This window comes from Olea europaea, unplaced genomic scaffold (assembly GCF_002742605.1).
Source record: "Olea europaea var. sylvestris unplaced genomic scaffold, O_europaea_v1 scaffold1716, whole genome shotgun sequence".
NCBI lineage: Eukaryota > Viridiplantae > Streptophyta > Magnoliopsida > Lamiales > Oleaceae > Olea > Olea europaea.
Window position 1 is genome coordinate 105,302 of NW_019234857.1, and position 18,070 is coordinate 123,371.

General features: G+C 35.1%; 1 protein-coding gene across 4 annotated transcripts; it reads left to right on the forward strand.

Annotated features, from left to right (window-relative positions):
- Nucleotides 1-1,538: 1,538 nt before the first annotated feature.
- LOC111377765 (crooked neck-like protein 1) lies at nucleotides 1,539-8,709 on the forward strand. Of its 4 annotated transcripts, XM_023000890.1 has the most exons (8): nucleotides 1,541-2,876; nucleotides 2,964-3,029; nucleotides 6,140-6,284; nucleotides 6,396-6,614; nucleotides 6,802-6,915; nucleotides 7,081-7,285; nucleotides 7,391-7,586; nucleotides 8,213-8,709. In XM_023000890.1, exons 1-8 carry the CDS (start codon nucleotides 1,720-1,722, stop codon nucleotides 8,325-8,327), a joined length of 2,217 nt encoding a protein of 738 aa, XP_022856658.1. In that variant the 5' UTR covers nucleotides 1,541-1,719; the 3' UTR covers nucleotides 8,328-8,709. The 4 variants fall into 4 exon arrangements, with proteins under 4 accessions (XP_022856661.1, XP_022856660.1, XP_022856658.1 ...); XM_023000891.1 differs by lacking the exon at nucleotides 6,802-6,915 and having other exon boundaries at nucleotides 1,543-2,876; XM_023000893.1 differs by lacking the exons at nucleotides 6,396-6,614; nucleotides 6,802-6,915; nucleotides 7,081-7,285; nucleotides 7,391-7,586; nucleotides 8,213-8,709 and having other exon boundaries at nucleotides 1,539-2,876; nucleotides 6,186-6,271.
- Nucleotides 8,710-18,070: the final 9,361 nt, after the last annotated feature.

Here is an 18,070-nt window from a genome sequence, read left to right on the forward strand (position 1 = left end):
TGTTTGCATCCAATGGCGAAGTCAGGAAATAAAAGTTCAGTGGCGGTACAAATTAATGAGAAAATAACTTTTGAAACAAAGATATACCAAAGATATACCATAAATAGCATAAATTTTTAAAATTGTTCTTTATGGGTATTCATTTATTGATCTCAAATTTGATTTATGGTCGATTCCATTATAAAAAATGCTATTAAAAAAGAAAGAAAAGAATCTGTTAACTTCCTACATGTCAAACAAGGCAAATTCGTACTAACAAGTTCAATCGAATTACGATGCTCAAGTCTAATTATAGAACTTGTGCAATTAAACATTCCATATCAAATTCAAAATCAAATCAAACTGACCTAAATAAGGTTTAACAAGAATCTACTCAAATTAAGCAAATCACTTAAAAATAAAAATAAAACAGAACAGCAGCCAGCCTAACAAAGTAATAATATAAAATGAAAGTCTATAATAAATGGATAGAGGGAAAGTTATAAATAAAAATTATAGTTTTGTCCAAAGTTTAGTGGGGGCTTGGACTTTACTGCCCCCTAATTCACTTCACTACTATTTTGCGTCAATAATGAAACTTATCACCTATTTTGTAGGGTCACATGCGTTTAATAACTTTGCAATCATATATTGAATTGTTTTTCTTGTACAACCCCGGTTGACAATGTACTCACAGGAGGGAAGACTCACGATTTTTTTATTCAGCCTAAACTTCCTTCCCATGTGTCTAATTGTCAATCGAAGTTGTTAACTCCAGCTGTATACATAGCACAACTGATTATATATTTAATCAATTTTTTTTTATCAAAATCTAATGAAAATATAATTTTAGTCAGATAGACAAAGTGTTATATCATTTTTTATAGGGACCCCCCACTAAACAGAGGTATAGAGTGTTATAGTTGGAGTTAGTTGATCCAAAATAAAAACAAGGGAGTGTTGCACAAAATGATCTTCAACATTTGTCAAATGGTGTCGAACATTTGTTTCTTGGCATGGACGTCCCTAAGGCCATCTCCAATGTGAACACCAAAATACCAAAATGCACTATTTTTTGGTGCAAAAGAGCTCCAATGGAACACTATAGGATTTATGTCATTTGCGCTATATATCTTTTAATACAATAAATTATTATTATTATTTGCATTTAAAACAAATTTTAAATGTAAGAAATAATAATTAATGAATTAATTAAAATAAAAAAATTAAAATATAATTAACATGATTATTTATTAAAGTTAACATGAAATATATTAAACGACGACATACATATGACTTCGTGGTACATGACATGGTAGTAGAGGAATTCGGTTTTGTGGTTGCATTGAATTTTTTTTCCCTGCATTTTGTGGAGTTGTTGTTGAATGAAATTTCTTTATGATTTTGGAAAATGAAAAATAAGTATAAAAGTTATCATGTTCTCAACTTGATCAACGGTGAAGAAATTGTAGTACTTTATTGTAATTTTAATTAAAATAAAATGAAAAAGACATTACAAGAGCTGCAGAAGAATTTTAAATTTTATGGACCAAAAAATTAAATATACCTAAATAACGACACCAAATTGCAAGTTCTCCCTCCCCAATCCCCGAATCCTAATTACGCAGCCAAAGAACCCTAATTCTTCATCGAAATTCCCTCGTCTACCAACAAAGTCACTCCCTGTAGTACACGCACGCATATACAGAAGCGTGGCTAGACACTGGGATAGTTACAGCCATGGCTTCAGCAAGAGATTCCGATCCGACATTAGGGTACCTGACCCGAAAAGAAACGGAGGTGAAGCTCCCCCGACCTACCCGGGTCAAGAACAAGACCCCCGCCCAAATTCAAATTACCGCGGAGCAGATTCTACGTGAGGCCCGTGAGCGCCAGGAGGCCGAAATCCGGCCCCCCAAGCAGAAAATCACTGACTCTACTGAGCTCGGAGATTACCGGCTCCGTAAGCGCAAGGAATTTGAGGACCTAATACGAAGAGTCAGGTGGAATAAAAGCGTGTGGGTGAAATATGCCAAGTGGGAGGAGTCTCAGAAGGATTTTACTCGCGCTAGGTCGGTATGGGAGCGTGCTCTTGAGGTGGATTATCGCGATCACACTATGTGGTTGAAGTATGCTGACTTTGAGATGAAGAACAAGTTTGTTAATCATGCGCGTAATGTTTGGGATCGCGCTGTTATGTTGTTGCCTAGGGTGGATCAGTTGTGGTACAAGTATATTCACATGGAGGAGATGCTGGGCAATGTGGCTGGTGCACGGCAAATTTTTGAGCGGTGGATGTCGTGGCAACCTGATCAGCAAGGCTGGCTTTCGTATATAAAGTTTGAGTTGAGGTACAATGAGGTCGAGAGGGCAAGAGAGATTTTTGAACGGTTTGTAGACTGTCATCCAAAGGTTGGCGCTTGGATTAGGTATGCCAAATTTGAGATGAAAAATGGAGAAATAGCACGTGCAAGGAGTTGTTATGAGCGTGCAGTGGAAAAGTTGGGGGATGATGAGGAGGCAGAGGAGTTATTTGTGGCGTTTGCTGAATTTGAGGAGAAATGTAAGGAAACAGAGAGAGCGAGGTGTATATATAAGTATGCCTTGGATCATATCCCCAAGGGGAGGGCAGAGGAATTGTACAAAAAATTTGTTGCGTTTGAGAAGCAATATGGTGACAGGGAAGGAATTGAGGATGCTATTGTTGGGAAGAGGAGGTTTCAATATGAAGATGAGGTTAGGAAGAACCCGCTTAATTATGATGCATGGTTTGATTACATTAGGTTAGAAGAGAGTGCCGGGAATAAAGAAAGGATAGAGGATGTTTATGAAAGGTCCATTGCGAATATTCCTCCTGCTCAAGAGAAGCGTTACTGGCAGCGGTATATATACTTGTGGTAAGCTCAAAATTCTTAACTGTACATGTACAAACACCATTTTCTTTTATTATAGCTGTTTCTGACTGGTTGAACTTGTATACTCAGGATTAATTATGTTTTGTACGAAGAACTTGATGCGCAAGATGTAGACCGTACCAGAAACATTTACAAGTAAGCTGACGTTGATCCTGTGAGATAGTTTGATTAATGACGGTTTTGTATCATGTGACTGATTCTATCCGTCATTTGAAATATATTTTTCACCAATCTGTGATTTTTTATGTGGATAATCTGGGGCCCTTACCATAACATCTTAGGGAATTTCTTTTGCCTAATAAGTTATAACCTGGGACCTTGAATGCAGAAAATGCAGCTAGAATGCTTGTTATTACTTCTGCGTTTAACCTCAGTTATTTACTACTAGGTGAATTACGTTAATAGACTATTTTGGTACAAACACGCCATGCTAAAGGACTATTTTGATTTGCTTTACTTCCTAGCCCTTATGGAGAGATGGATCGGTGTGAACTCGCTTAATGATGGTACCTTTTGTGTTTGGGTACTTTTTTAAAAATTCATGTAACTGTGGATATCATTTCTCTTAACCAAAAACAACATATGGCCATAATTTCCCAAAATCCATCAACGAGTGGAATGTTGGCAGGCTCCCGAACATTAAGCACAGTGGCAATGTATTCTTCACTTGTAACACCTTCTATTATGTTCTCTCTCAGTTGTTTCATCTTTACAATTAGGAGTCTCCATCCAAGACTGCCCAATGATTTGCTCCCACTTGATCGTGTCCTTATCCCCATAAGGCATGGTCTTTTATTACTCTTAAAGGGATAAGTCGTGGATTGAGTAGCTCCTTCGGAATGTTTTAGCTGATGACTTGGGAGTTAATAACTTGAAAGGGATGTCTAGAAGCACAGGTTTTTGAAATTTAACAATGAAGGAAGAGAGCAAGTAGTTTAAAATCAGGAATCATGTCTAGCATCGTATATGTACCATGGTAAGGGTTTCTATACAGAATGTCAAGAAAGCTCATTAGACAAATGCATTGCTAAATTATCAGAGTTGTGATGATTTGAGGAAAATGGAAGTCATTAGACCGCTTCCTAGTTCAATCAAAGAAACATATGATCTATGGAAGTATTTACTTATATTTTTCACAAGCATAAATTTTAACAAACAACCAATAGCAGGCATCGTTAGTAAACCTTCCCAGGTTTGACAAGCATTTGATCTCAAGAATGCGATGTAGCTGTTTCCATGTCATAAAATTTAGTTTATTGGTGACCCTATGGCATTATTGAGGCGCTGGGTCTGTTGGGAATTCCGTAGTGGGTCTCTTCACAAGCAGTCAGAACCTAAGCTCGAATTAACAGGCTATTTCCCCACCTAACTTGGTCTAAAAGTTTTAAATGATGCACAAAAGTGCACGTAGTTGCGAAGAATAGGAGGGCCATCCCAGGGTAGGCAATTTTAGGCTCAATGTACTTTGTTCATTTAAGCCTCAAGTTTGTTGATAGCCATATCATTTAGTTAGCTCGGTAGTAAGATCCCAATTTGGTAATAACTTGAACATACAACACGTTAAGCCAAAAGAAAATGCCTTGAATATATGCAATGCTTTCTAGACACTTTGTTGGCTGTGCCAAATTCACCATCTATTCTTAATTTACAATAATTGTGTTTAATGAGGTACAAATTTCAATACTCCTTAAATTATTCAATTACAATTAAGTTGATTGTCCATAAACATATAAAAAATTATATTAAATAAAATACGAGAAAAAAATTAATAAATGCTTCTTGAGAAAATAAAATGAAGATTCAAAATAGAAAGCATTGTTGGAGTGTGTAAAAAAAATTTACTTTTTAAGTTTAAAGATGCTCTTTATAGGTAGAGAGTCATATAGATACTCTAACTATGCTAATCTTGTTGAATATATATATTCACATAATCTGTTATGTATATAAGTGCTTCATTTTGATGAACCATATGCTTGTTTCCCTTTTCGGGTTAAGCTTTGGGTAGCTTTGTTTTGGTGCACTTTTATACAATTGCCAGCTACGTGTGGGTTGCATTTCAATTAAGTTTAGAACTTATGAAATTTAAAAGAAGTTATAGAAGTTTCCCTGACCTTGAAATAAAAGGGATGCCTAAATAGGCCCCTATTTGAGCCCTGTTCTTTAAAATTCATTTTTCCCCATATTTATTTTCAACCACACGTTTTCCCTATAAAATAATTTTGTATTTAACTTAAAATTTTTCCCTAGTTTTTAACCACAAAGTCTACAAAAAATCATTTTTTTAAAACAAAATCTATTATAAAAAATGGGGCTCAAACAAGCTCTATATGAGTTTCGAACTTTTAATCCGGTTGATGCAAGATTAGACTCATAGCACACTTTGTTTTGTAAAAGCTACGCCAAAGTAACCAGCCCAGTGGTAAATTAGATTGAGAAGTGAATCTTGATTGAAAAAGCTATGCCAAAGTAATTAACTTGAAGCTTGTTAAGGCTTAAATCCCATATTGGACTCATAAGTTAATCTTGTCAAGCCAAAGTAACTTGAAGCTTGTTAAGAAATAAATCCATATCGGCTAAGTATTGAAATATAGACCAACAAATAAGGGCTTGTACTAATTCTCCTAATAAGTTGATATTTTAATATGGAACCCCAAATTTTAATATGGTATCAAAGTCTGTTAAACTCCAATGAACTATTAGATCCAATTAAGACTCAAAGGAGCACATGAATTTCAATATTGGCCTGCTGAAACGAGTTACCATCTTGCGGTGACATGTTAAGGGAGAAATTCCACATCGGCTAGTTGCCGAAATATGGTCGTTTAAGATGAAACCTAGGTCTTAGTAAGGCTGAGAAGGGTCTCCAATAATTTTGCTTTCTCTTGGGTTTTTTGCTACTTGTATCATTTGAGTTGATTAAAGATTTGGCACTTCCACTTTTATGTTTTTAATTTTCCTTACTACTGAAAGGTAGTTATATACTGAATCAATTAGGTAATGTACTTTACTATGATGACCAGTTTTAGTTAAGAAACAGGTCAGTTTTCCTTCACGGTTGCCACCCAAAAAATTAATGGCAAAACAGTGATATTTTTGTTAAAAAAAATGCGAACAGTCTATGCACACCTTTGAACATATATGCAAGCACATATTCCAAATTTTGCACTTTCATTGTTGATTCTTTGTGGCTTCTTTCATTATAGATCTGGGTTCCGAGTTCCTGATTTACTTTGAAATTTGACCAGCCTGTGTCTCAAGATCATTCCTTTTGACAAATTTTCATTTGCGAAGATTTGGTTGATGGCTGCTCAGTTTGAAATACGTCAGTTGGATCTTGATCGGGCACGGCTAATTCTGGGATCGGCAATTGGCAAAGCTCCGAAAGATAAGGTATCACAGTTGTTTGATTACATAATACCTTTTCTTCTTGTATCTCCACATTAAGGCTGTTTTATCGCTATTTTATCTTCTGTATAATGTCCTTTCTGCATTTACAAACAGATATTTAAGAAATACATTGAGATAGAGCTGCAACTTGGTAACATTGATCGTTGCCGGAAACTGTATCAGAAGTATTTGGAATGGTCTCCCGAACACTGTTACGCTTGGAGCAAGTTTGCTGAGTTGGAAAGATCTCTGGCTGAAACTGAGAGAGCTAGATCTATTTTTGAGCTTGCAATTGACCAACCCGCATTAGACATGCCAGAATTGTTGTGGAAGGTACGACATCATTGACCTACCAGAATATTTTTGATATGTTGAAAAGATTTTGTTTTGTTACTGTGTCTCCATGCTTTTGTTTGATAAATTTTTGTTAGCGGCTGGCATTTTGGCCTTTTGGCTGGCATCTGTCGATTTGAATTGAATTATAAATAAAGCACATTAACTGTAAAGTGCTAATTTATAGGATCCTATTGTCAAATTGTTCCTGAATCTCATTGAAGCAGTCATCATTTGTCATTTCAAATGTCTGCACCAGAAGATTCGGAGAGAATTATTTATTAATTCAAAAGAAACTCTGGTCTGCTCTCTACTAATTTTGCTGCTGCATTTTCAAGACTCCCATAAAGTTAAAAATATTGAATTTAAATATTGAAAATCTGATTTGTTTTGATTGGTCCAACACTCAATTACTGGAGCTGTTGGTCTATTACAAAACAAAACCTCATTATTTACTTCATGACAGGCTTACATTGACTTTGAGATATCAGAGGGTGAATATGAAAGAACTAGAGCTCTTTATGAGAGGCTTTTAAACCGCACAAAACACTTGAAGGTGTGGATTAGTTATGCCAAATTTGAAGCATCTGCTGTGGAAGACGGTTTCCAGGATTCAAATGTGCAAGAAAGTGATTATGAACTGAAGAGAAAATGCCTTCAACGTGCTAGAGGTAATATACTTTGATCCCAACACATCCTATTACTAATGATTATTGTCTATTGTTGTCATTTTCATTTTATTAATATCCTCTCTCCTATTTTTTTCTTTCCATAAGGGGTGTTTGAAAGAGCCCTTAGCTATTTCAGAACTTCTGCACCTGAATTGAAGGAGGAAAGGGCAATGCTCTTGGAAGAGTGGTTGAATATGGAAAGTAGCTTTGGTGAGCTTGGTGACGTTGATTTGGTCCGTGTTAAGCTTCCAAAGAAACTCAAAAAGAGGAGGCATATCGAAAATGAGGACGGTCCTGCTGGGTATGATCTCAACTTCCTTTCTCTTTTGTTGTCTATTCTCAACTTAATTCCATTTAGTAATTTTTGCTCTTTGGAAAACTTGTTCATTCTTGTGGACCACGGTCCTGCTTTTTCTTGAGTTTAGTTTCTGTAAACTTTGACAGCTCGGTCACCTTTGAGTTAAAGTTAGTGGTTTCCAATGGGAAAAAGCCAACTTCTTGGTTAGGTTGTATTGATTCCTTGAATATTTTAGAGGTGCTAGCCATGCCTCGTGGTTTAGTGTAAAAGGGCCTGATAAGCAATTTGTTTACCTAAGTTGAGTATGAACAGATAGATAAGCTAGTTGTTGGGAAGATGGGTTGCAATTGCAAAATCGAGTTTACCTTCATAATATAGATTTATCATGGTTGGTGCACAATACTTTAGGAGACTGAGCAGTACATTAGGCAAGATTTTATCTGCATTTCGTACTTTAATAGTGTCCAGGACTATAAAATCCACCTTACAAGAAAAGCTGACTAGATTTTATGCTTGCTAGCCTGCTCATATTTAACACATGACTAACCCTGCCCGGATTAAATGCATCCAATGCCAATCAAAATTGATCCGCTGAATGCAGTCCGTGCTAATAATTTTGAAATCTGCAGGTACGAGGAGTACATTGATTATCTTTTCCCTGAAGAAACACAAACGACGAATCTCAAAATTTTGGAAGCAGCATACAAGTGGAAGAAGCAGAAGATTGTTTCTGATGAGGATTAGTTGGTTGAGTTGTGATTCAATTTCCTCTTCATCTAAAGTTTTGAGTTTAGCAGAGCGTCGAAGAATTGCTTTTGTTGTCATCTGATCTAGTAAGCGTACGTTAGTGCTCCCAACTTACTCCCCTCTTGTTTGAAGATGCGGAAGTATCCGTGATCAGACAGAATGTTCATTGTAACAGAGAATGCAGGCTCTGTCAGTTTACCCTTTTTTCATGGGGGAAAAAACCAGTTGTATGGTTAATTTTTGTATGTATAGTTGAATGTACTTCACACTGAACGTGACTATTGTTCTGAGTTTGGTCAATCGTTTCTGTAAGTTGGATTGCATAGCTGTGAATAACATTTAATTTCAAGTCTATGAAAGCAAGGTAAATTTATTTTCATTTTGAACTCGTGGAGACGCGTAATTGATGACCTTCTTTGGGACGATGCCAATGATACCTAGTCAGTAGATGACGACCATCTTCTTCTTTGGATGCATGTCTTTTGTACTAGAATCTGTTGCATAGTTTTGACTGAATATTTGAATCAAATAAACCTCTATTCTGTATATTAGTACTGTATTTGTAATTCTTCAATTTGTGTCATTCAATGGATTAACAGATGCTACAACTGAATTATGTAAGCAATTTATATTTTAGTAAATGAACTTTTAAACGTCAAAAAGAAAAGAGAGAGTGTTTTGAACAGCAGAGAGATTATTCGAATTGTCTGAACCCTATACTGGACTCAAAGAAGCAACAAGCCCTCCATCCAGTCTGATTTAACAAAAAATTTGTCAAGCATTTCGACATATTCTACCACTGGACCATGTGAAGTTACTGCCATCAATAGGAAATTCATCCACTCCAGTGTTCATTAACATAGCTGAAAAATCCTCCATTAATCTGATTAAAGGTTGATTACCACATTCTCTCTCTTATCTTCATAATATTGCTTTCAAATCTCCACCTATTAGCCATTTCCAAAGCTCCCTTCTCTCTATAATGGACATACACCACAAATATACTAGCAACAATAATATCAAGTGTTTAAGAATTAAAACACAAAAGATCTAAAGATCTAGCCCTCAAACCTAGAAAACACACTTGTTCTCTCACAAATCGATTACACCAATGTAATCTAGACCAACAGCTCAATTAGAGAGCAAAATCATCACAAAGGACACTGCAATCTATATTAGATCTCACCAAGAACATCTAAAACCAAAGAGATTACTAATGAAAACCAAGAGTTTTCGGAGAGAGAATAAACAAAGAACAAGACTAATGAAAAACCCTAGAAATCTCTTGAATAATGGCACAGAAAGGAGAAGTCAAGTGATATAAAGGGTCACATGCATCAAACGGTCCAGCCATCAACAGGTGGCACGATCTCAACCATTCATCAAAGTCGGGTTTTAAGTAATGCGAGATTGTGCACGAGGGGCCAAAACCGGGTCACATTTCATTTAAAAAGGGCCACGAGAATTGGGCTGCATCATTGGGCCTTTAACACGGAAATGTCGAGCATAATTCAACATAAAGGTAATAAATTGGCTATGTACCTCTGTGATAGAACATGACACTTCATTTCTCCAGAAGATTTATATCTATTTACCCATTTTCATTACAAGCACAAACAGATCCATATTTTCAACTACATCTTGATAAGAAACTTTAGAAGTAATAAATTGCACCGTAAACATTTGATTATTATATTCCTCGTGATTCAAAATTTCAAATGATTAATAGAAGCACGAATTGCACTTTTGCTTGGAAGGCTCTTGATAGCTAATGTAATTTCTGCTCTATAACAGAGTTATTGTCTTTTGTTACTACGATAGCAGTTCAAGTAGAGAAATATATATTTTCAAATCAAAAGACACGTACTTTGCACAAGAAATAAGTTAAAAATGAAAATGGTTTTAATCGGCCTCATTTTGGCATGGAGCAATACTGACACTTGCATTGATGATTGTGCTACATTACCAGACCCCATTTGTCAGATTCCTTATAGGCCTCACACAAAGCAGGGGTGGGTCGGTATTTATGGGGTATTTTTTTAAAGAGGCGGGTCCTACCCTGTAAGACGTCTGGCAGAGGGGGCTTGGCAAAGAGGCAATATCCATCGATAAATTCTAAAAATAGAAGTTTCTCACAAGCTTTCCTTTTTGAATATATAATTTCTTTACTTTCTTTTTACTCATAAGTGATTGGTGATTTTGCAGGTAAAATATGTAGCTTAGATTCTTTATGCTACTTGATGGAGGACAAGCTAATTGCTCATTTGTCTTGAAATTGATCTGCAAAAAGAGATACGATGATGTCTGTTTTTTCGGATTTGTTCTTTTCATTCTCTCCATTGAAGCAATTGAGACTTGTCTAAAACTGTTGAAGGTTTATTAAACTCTGGTTCTGATAGGTCGATGAAGGCCATTTATTAATATGAAAATAAAGAATGGTATGCACCAGGGGCGGATCTAGCCACTCAAGTGAGCTAGGGCGGAGCGTCGAGCTGTTATTGAGCGATCGTCCAATATAGCAAGATTGTTTATTAATATTTAATTAATTTATATTAAAAGAATCTTCAATCAATATATAAATACACTAAAATATAAAACATTATATACATATGAAAATATAATTCTATACAAGTCAAAATAATAAGGAATAAAAATACATTTTTTGAATCATATACGTATGATCAAATTTCAAATTTTATGAACTTAAACAAGACAAGATGAAATTAATACGTAAAGGGTGGTTAAATGATAAATATATGATTAAAAATAAAATCGGTTATTGAAAAATATATGGTTGAAAATAAAATAGAGAAAAATATATTTTGAAATAAATGGGAATCAAACAAGACGTAAAATTTAAATATAACAATTATTTTATTGAAATTGAACGTATATAATTTTGTTAAAAGAATAAACCATACTCATTAAATGACATAGTTGCCAAGTTTTATATAATTCAAAAGAAGAGCACGGAATCAAATATTTATTGTTACATTAAAACAAGCTAAGACCTAATATATATAAATTTGTTAAATATATTATCACAATTCAACAAATGGCATAATGGTCAAACCACTAATAATTTTAAGAATAGCTCCAGGTTCGAATCCCCCCTCCTCATTCCATTGATTTTAAATTGTAAAACTAAAAACGGTGGTGCTAGTGGTACATAAGGGTTTACCTAATCGTGTACACCCCTCTCATATGGGGTGTGGAATCCACCTGAATAAAAAATATTTATTCGGGTGGACCCTACACTTCATGTGAGGGGAGTGTACACCTTTAGGTACACCCCATTATGTACCACTAGATTAATTCAACTAAAAATATTGAACAATAAAAATGGATTGATGAAGGATCGAACTTGGGACCTCCAAAATGCAAAACCCAACACTGTCCAACTTGGCCAGGTGCAATATTGAAACAAGAAGTGATTATCAGAAATATAACCTTAAAAATTCATTTATATGAACAAAAAAAAAAGGGCAGCCAGTGGCGGTTCTGGCGAAGCCAGCTAGGGCCGCCCTAGCTGGCCAATAGCTAGATCCGCCCCTGGTATGCACACATGCTTATTAGCTTTGGTTTGCCTACGGTCAATCAATGCCGACCTTCTTGCCATACGACCACATAAATAAAAAAATTGACATTATTGAACAAGTTCGGTTGGTTAGCAATATTTAACAGAAATATGTATATTTGTGATTATTATTATTATTATTTGTGGTTACCAACTGACTAAAATTAATATTATTTTCCTAAAATAGGTGGGGTATATTTTGCACAGATAGATACTTAGCCCTCGTTAGGCCTTCATTCTTTTCAAATTTTAATGGTTGAAATAATGTTTTTTTCAAAAATAAGTGGTTGAAAAATAATGATTTTTTTTTTTGTTTGCGCGTAATATTATTTTATGAAAGATTATGTGATTGAAAATAAGAAAGAAAAAAAGAATGAGAAGTAGAGTACAAAACAGAATAAAATAAAACCATACCTTTTATTTTCTTTTTTAAAATTTGATCTGGATCTTGTTCCATTCTCTATGTTCATTGACAAACAGCGAGGCATGTTAATCAATATCATCGACATTTTTCTTTATTAAAGTTGATGCACGCGATCTAAACGTTCTAAACATAATATAAATTTTGTTATTTACAAAACATGTCTAGAATTATAAACTTATCTTGTGTCAATGTCATAAATTTGTTGTCTAAAAGGATATCCAACGAAAATTACCGGTTTTCAACGAGCGTCAAATTTATGTTTGCGAGGTGAGTGATTATGAACAAAATAAAGACACCCAAACAATCTCAAATGATATAAGTAGGTGGTTTTTCAAGTATCACTTCATGGGGAGTGCCATTGAAGACATGTGAAGGAGTCTTGTTAATTAAGTAGACTGCATTAATTAAGAACACACTCACCCCGAAAACTCAACGGAAGACTACTTTGATATCTCAATGTTTGATCAACACAAGTAAATGAAGATGTTTTTCTCAACGACTCCATTTTGTTGTGGGGTAACAACAAAACTACGTTGGTTCATGAAAATCGCCACATGGTTTAAAGAATTCCTGTAAATCCTTGGTTAGAATTCATTAGCAGCGTGAACACCTTTGAAAAGTAGAATATAATTCATCAGTGGAAACAACGTTGGTTTGTATTTTTTTTACCTTAGTGTTGTACTGGTTTGAAACAAATGAGAAAAAAAGGATTTTAAAGTTGATTGCATTTCAGATTATATTTCATGAAGAAAATCCACGTAGGTACAACGACTAAAATCATCCACAGTACTCATAAAAATTAATGTGCACCAGAATTACTATGAGTAGCAAAACCACTCCAGTTATCACAGTGGATCAGTTCAAAAGGATAATCAGTTTTGACATAACTTGAAGAAAAATGAGTTCTTGAATGTTATTTCAAAAGACATATATCATACATTATTTCTTCAGGATCTAAAGAAGATAAAGAATTTGATCTGCTAACTGCTGGGTGACCCAATCGCCATTGCCAAATGTGGAACGAAGGCTTCACATTAGCACAAATGCTTGCTGTGATCTTTGATACTGATATTAAATTGAATTTAAATCGAAGGAGTTGAGCTGAGGAACACATATTATTCATTGCCTCATTATCAATTATCCAAGAAATATTATAGAAAGAGCTAAGGACATACCTGCAAAATTAGTTAATCGATCGTTTCTACCTTGCTGCAGGATGTGTAGAATTTTACCATATTGCTAGTGTGGTTGTATGTCGAAATTAAAGCAAGTACACGTAGAAATTTTATCATATGAATTCTATCGAAGCCACATATATGTAGAAATTTTATCATATTGCTATTGCATAATTATCAGTAATACTATTCATGTTGAGACCGATTGACCAATAATTCAGGAATTGAGATTTAATGAATTCCACTTTTTGTAATTGAAGCATTGAACAAGATCACAAATAACCCAAGAACAAGATTAAAGTAAGTAAAAGAAGAACTGGCAGAAGGAATAATGTTTTATTAATTCACTATAAAATGAGAGTATTACAGCAATAATGGCTTCTAGCAATACTGAAAGAGGAGTCCTATATTTATAGTATACGAGTCTTGGCAAAATATGGAAATTACAAGAAAAAAATGTGTAAAAAAAATCTGCCCACGGTACACATATTTTTCTTCCTTATTCCTTTGATTCTTTCCATATTAACGTGTCTCGGATTTGGATACCAATTGATCCCATTTCCTTTTGTCTACCACTTTGATATTTCCAAGTTTAAGGATCACACGCAATCTTCAATATTTCCTTATTTTGAGGCACAAATTCAACAATTCATTATCATTGGTATTAAATACCCGTCTATATGTCAATTACATAACATTAAATAATTTATTTATTTAAATGCAAAGTCTTACGAATCATAAATTGTAGTCACCTAAACTGATGCTCTAACAGTGCTTATACTAGATAATATTTAGGAATGGACATGGTTCAATTAAGTTATGGTTCCTAGAGAACTAAGCTGAACCATGAACCAATGAATTTTTTTTTTTTTTAATATAATGGAACCAAAAGAATTTTTTTAATGAATGGAATCAAATCGGAATCGGTTGGTTTGGTTCCAATTTGGTTTGGTTTGATTCTAGTTTCATTACTAATTGAGAAAAAAATAGTGGGGGTAAAACATTTGAGGACGAAGAATCAAAAGTTGAAGCTTCAATTTTAGAAATTCACGCGACGATGGTGGCGGAGCGCAATTGTAGACGGCAAGCGGTTGTTATTGGTCTTCATGTAAGAGTCGGTATATAAATTTGAAAAGGAGAGGAAATGGGAAATGAATTAGGGTCTTGGTCTTCAAAATGAATTAAGGTCTTCAGTGTCCACATTAAAAAAAGAGAAGTCAAAGGTGCATGATTTTTTGTACTAATTTTCAATTAAAATTTGAAATTTGGGTGTGAATTGTGATTCACTAATTTGTATGCGCGACGGGCGCGGTTGTTTATATAATGATTTGAGGCTATTTGGAGCAAATTTTCCACCAAAAAAAGCAAATTTTTGACATTTTTTGGCCAGTTGGGACCCACCTATGAGAGTTTTGATCAACAAAGACGATTGCAAATTGGTGCATAGAATTAGCATTCAATTATGGAAAGATTCACTTCTTGACCATAGTTTTTTTTTTATTTTGATTTTTTAACTCTCTCAATTAGATGATTTAATTTTCCATTGTATAGACTAGAATAGTTGGATTGTATGGTCAGTGTGATGTATATATTGATATTCACCAATTGTTAATAGATGTAGCATTCTTTAATCAAACTTGTTCAAGCTTCTCAAAATAGACTGGTGTCCAGAAATTTGAAGTCAATGCGAATCGCACGATAATTTGACAATAATTTGGATAGTTTCATAATTGAGGATTGATTTTATAATTATAACAAAATGTTGAGGACCAGCTTGCTCATTCATAATGATCAATTTACTACTGGAGCAACAATTGGTGACCGAAGGTGAAACACTCTCTCCCTCTCTCTCTCTCTCTCTGAGACGCACAGACAGCGCCCACAATTAGCTGCCTGTTCTCCGTGTGAGTTTCTCGGACGCACAAAACCAGCCTAAAGCACCTTCAGCTTTCATCTCACCCATCTCGGAGCCCCAAAACTTTGTGAAAACAGACAGGGTTTAACTCTCTGAAAACTCACTATTTGGTACATTATGAAAAGACATTTCCAAAATTTGTAACCTACGAACTGTTACGTTCGATCCGGGCTTCTTCAAGAATCGTCAGTCTGTAAGTTTCTGGTTTTAGCCCTTCAAAATGATAGCAAAATGGGAATTATCCTCTGTGGCATGAAGTATTAGTTTATTATTTTTAATTATTATTTTTTTTCTCTTCTTCTTTAGCCTTTGTTAAATGCGTGAATAGTTGAGAGTGATTCAGGAGACAAAAAAAGGCTGAAGATAAAATGGACAAAATGGATTTGTCAAAGTCTGAAAGATATTTCCCAAAAATCTATTCAACTTCAAGGATACCCGGATTGATCAAATTCTTCCAATACTCTAATGAAGCCCAGACTACTTTAGCAGACCTCGAGAATAACGTGAAAGTGGAGATTGAAAACCTTGAAACAGATCTTTATTCTACCAAGAAAGAGCTTGAACTGATGGAGAGAGCACAGGGTTTGTTAGAGCTGGAAAAGTTAAAGCTTGAGGATGAGTTTCGAAGGAGTCAAAGGGAGTATGATGCTTTGAAGGAGAAAATCACTAGCTTGACTGAGGACATGAGAGTTTCAATTGAGAGAGAGAAAAGGAATGACGAGCGGTATGCTGAGGTTTGTGATGAGTTGAAAAGGAGTCAAATAGAATGTGACGAGTTAAAGGAAAAATTCACAAGGTTCGTTGAGGATAAGAAAGTGTCAAGTGATAGAGAGAAAAGGACAGAGGAGCAGCATGCTAAGGTGTGTGATGAGTTGAAAAGGTGTCAAAAAGAATGTAATGAGTTAAAGGAAAAAAACATAAGGTTGCTTGAGGATCGAACAGTGTCGAGAGACAGAGAGAGGAGAACCGAGGAGCGGTATGCTAAACTTTATGATGAGTACTCGAAGGCGGAAAATGAAAAACATAAGATCATTCTTCACTTGAATGAGAGGATTAAGGAATTGAAGAATCAAAAATTGGGAAGCCAGCAGGCTGCAGAGATGTACAGGGAGAAAATTAAGTCTCTGGACTTGAGGGTTTCACAAATGAACTGGGAGGTGGAGAAGTTGAAGCGTGAGAATTCAGAAGCTGATCAGATTGTGGAGGAGTTGAGGTGCAAAAAATTGGAGGCTGATCATACCGTGGAAGTTTATAAGAAGAAGTTTGAAGATCTTAGTTCGAGGTTTGGCAACACAGAGCAGATTCTTGCCAAGATTTTCAAAGTGGGGGTAAATGATCTTTCGAATCTGGCAACTAATATAGAGAACGATGTTAGTTTCTCGACTTGTGATTGTGAAAAGGACAGTTCAGGGAATGGTGGTAAACGGAGTGGAGGGAATGATGATTTTGAAAATCTTGATTTGGAGCATTTTGGAAATGAAAGGAGTCCAATGAAGGGTGCTGATGCAGGTGACACATTGCCTATAGCTCACTCTGCTTGTAAATATAGTGGAACTGGATTTAATGGCTTACAAGAAAGAGGTACTGTAAAATATTGATTAATGTTAGTCTGCTTGTTGCGTTCTGTCACTAGGCAAACAAGCATTCTAAAATCTGTATGATTAGTTGGAATCAATTTCTTCAAATCCTCTGCTTTAGACTCACCTTCACGTGTTCTATAAATAAAATTCTTATGTTAAAATTTTTAATTTTTGACACATTGCCTATAGCTCACTCTGCTTGTAAATATAGTGGAACTGGATTTAATGGCTTACAAGAAAGAGGTACTGTAAAATATTGATTAATGTTAGTCTGCTTGTTGCGTTCTGTCACTAGGCAAACAAGCATTCTAAAATCTGTATGATTAGTTGGAATCAATTTCTTCAAATCCTCTGCTTTAGACTCACCTTCACGTGTTCTATAAATAAAATTCTTATGTTAAAATTTTTAATTTTCTGGTTGCTTTTATCTTTGTTCCTGGAAGAAAGTCATTATTTTGTACTCCAACGAGGCTATAAGATGAAGTATTTGTACATCGCATTATCAGTGATATGGCAATACTAGATTGCTGTATTGCCCTTTTTTTCTGCTTTCGGAAGCTGTATTTTCTGATTTGCGTTTTTGGATAGGGGAAGACCAGTTAGAAAACTGGACATGTCTTGATAAAATGTTAAATTTGCAGTTGCCTTGATATGAATTGTACAATATTTGTTGGCAACGCTGGAAGTTTGGAAGGAATGACGTGAGACAATTGACATGACTGTCACCACGGTGGTGAGAACTTGGTTCTGTCTTCTTAGGCAAAAGAGGCTGGAGCAAATGGCTATGATATGTCTCAAAGTTCTCCCAGGATTTAAGAAATCTGCTTGCGATCCTGCTCAAACTGAAAGTAATGATTCCAATCGAGAAAATGAAAATGATAGATCATAGGAATCGTGCAGAACTTGGTGTTATGTGTCTTAGATGGAATTTAATTGAGTCTTACGTGAACCCCAGCTTTATATACAAGGCTTTGACATGATTGGAACTATGTTTCTTGTGTACTTTTCTAATGCCAAACTCGTCTGACTAAATTATGTATTCATGTGCTGCAGGTCGACGTGCTATTAA

What these genes read in the sequence shown, in the direction of transcription:
- LOC111377765 (XM_023000890.1), top strand. Translation starts at nt 1,720, where the DNA reads ATGGCTTCAGCAAGAGATTCCGATCCGACATTAGGGTACCTGACCCGA. An exon ending in TGCCAGAATTGTTGTGGAAG is followed by an intron (nt 6,615 to 6,801) that starts GTACGACATCAT and finishes GCTAATTTATAG; the next exon opens with GATCCTATTGTCAAATTGTT. An exon ending in AATGAGGACGGTCCTGCTGG is followed by an intron (nt 7,587 to 8,212) that starts GTATGATCTCAA and finishes TGAAATCTGCAG; the next exon opens with GTACGAGGAGTACATTGATT.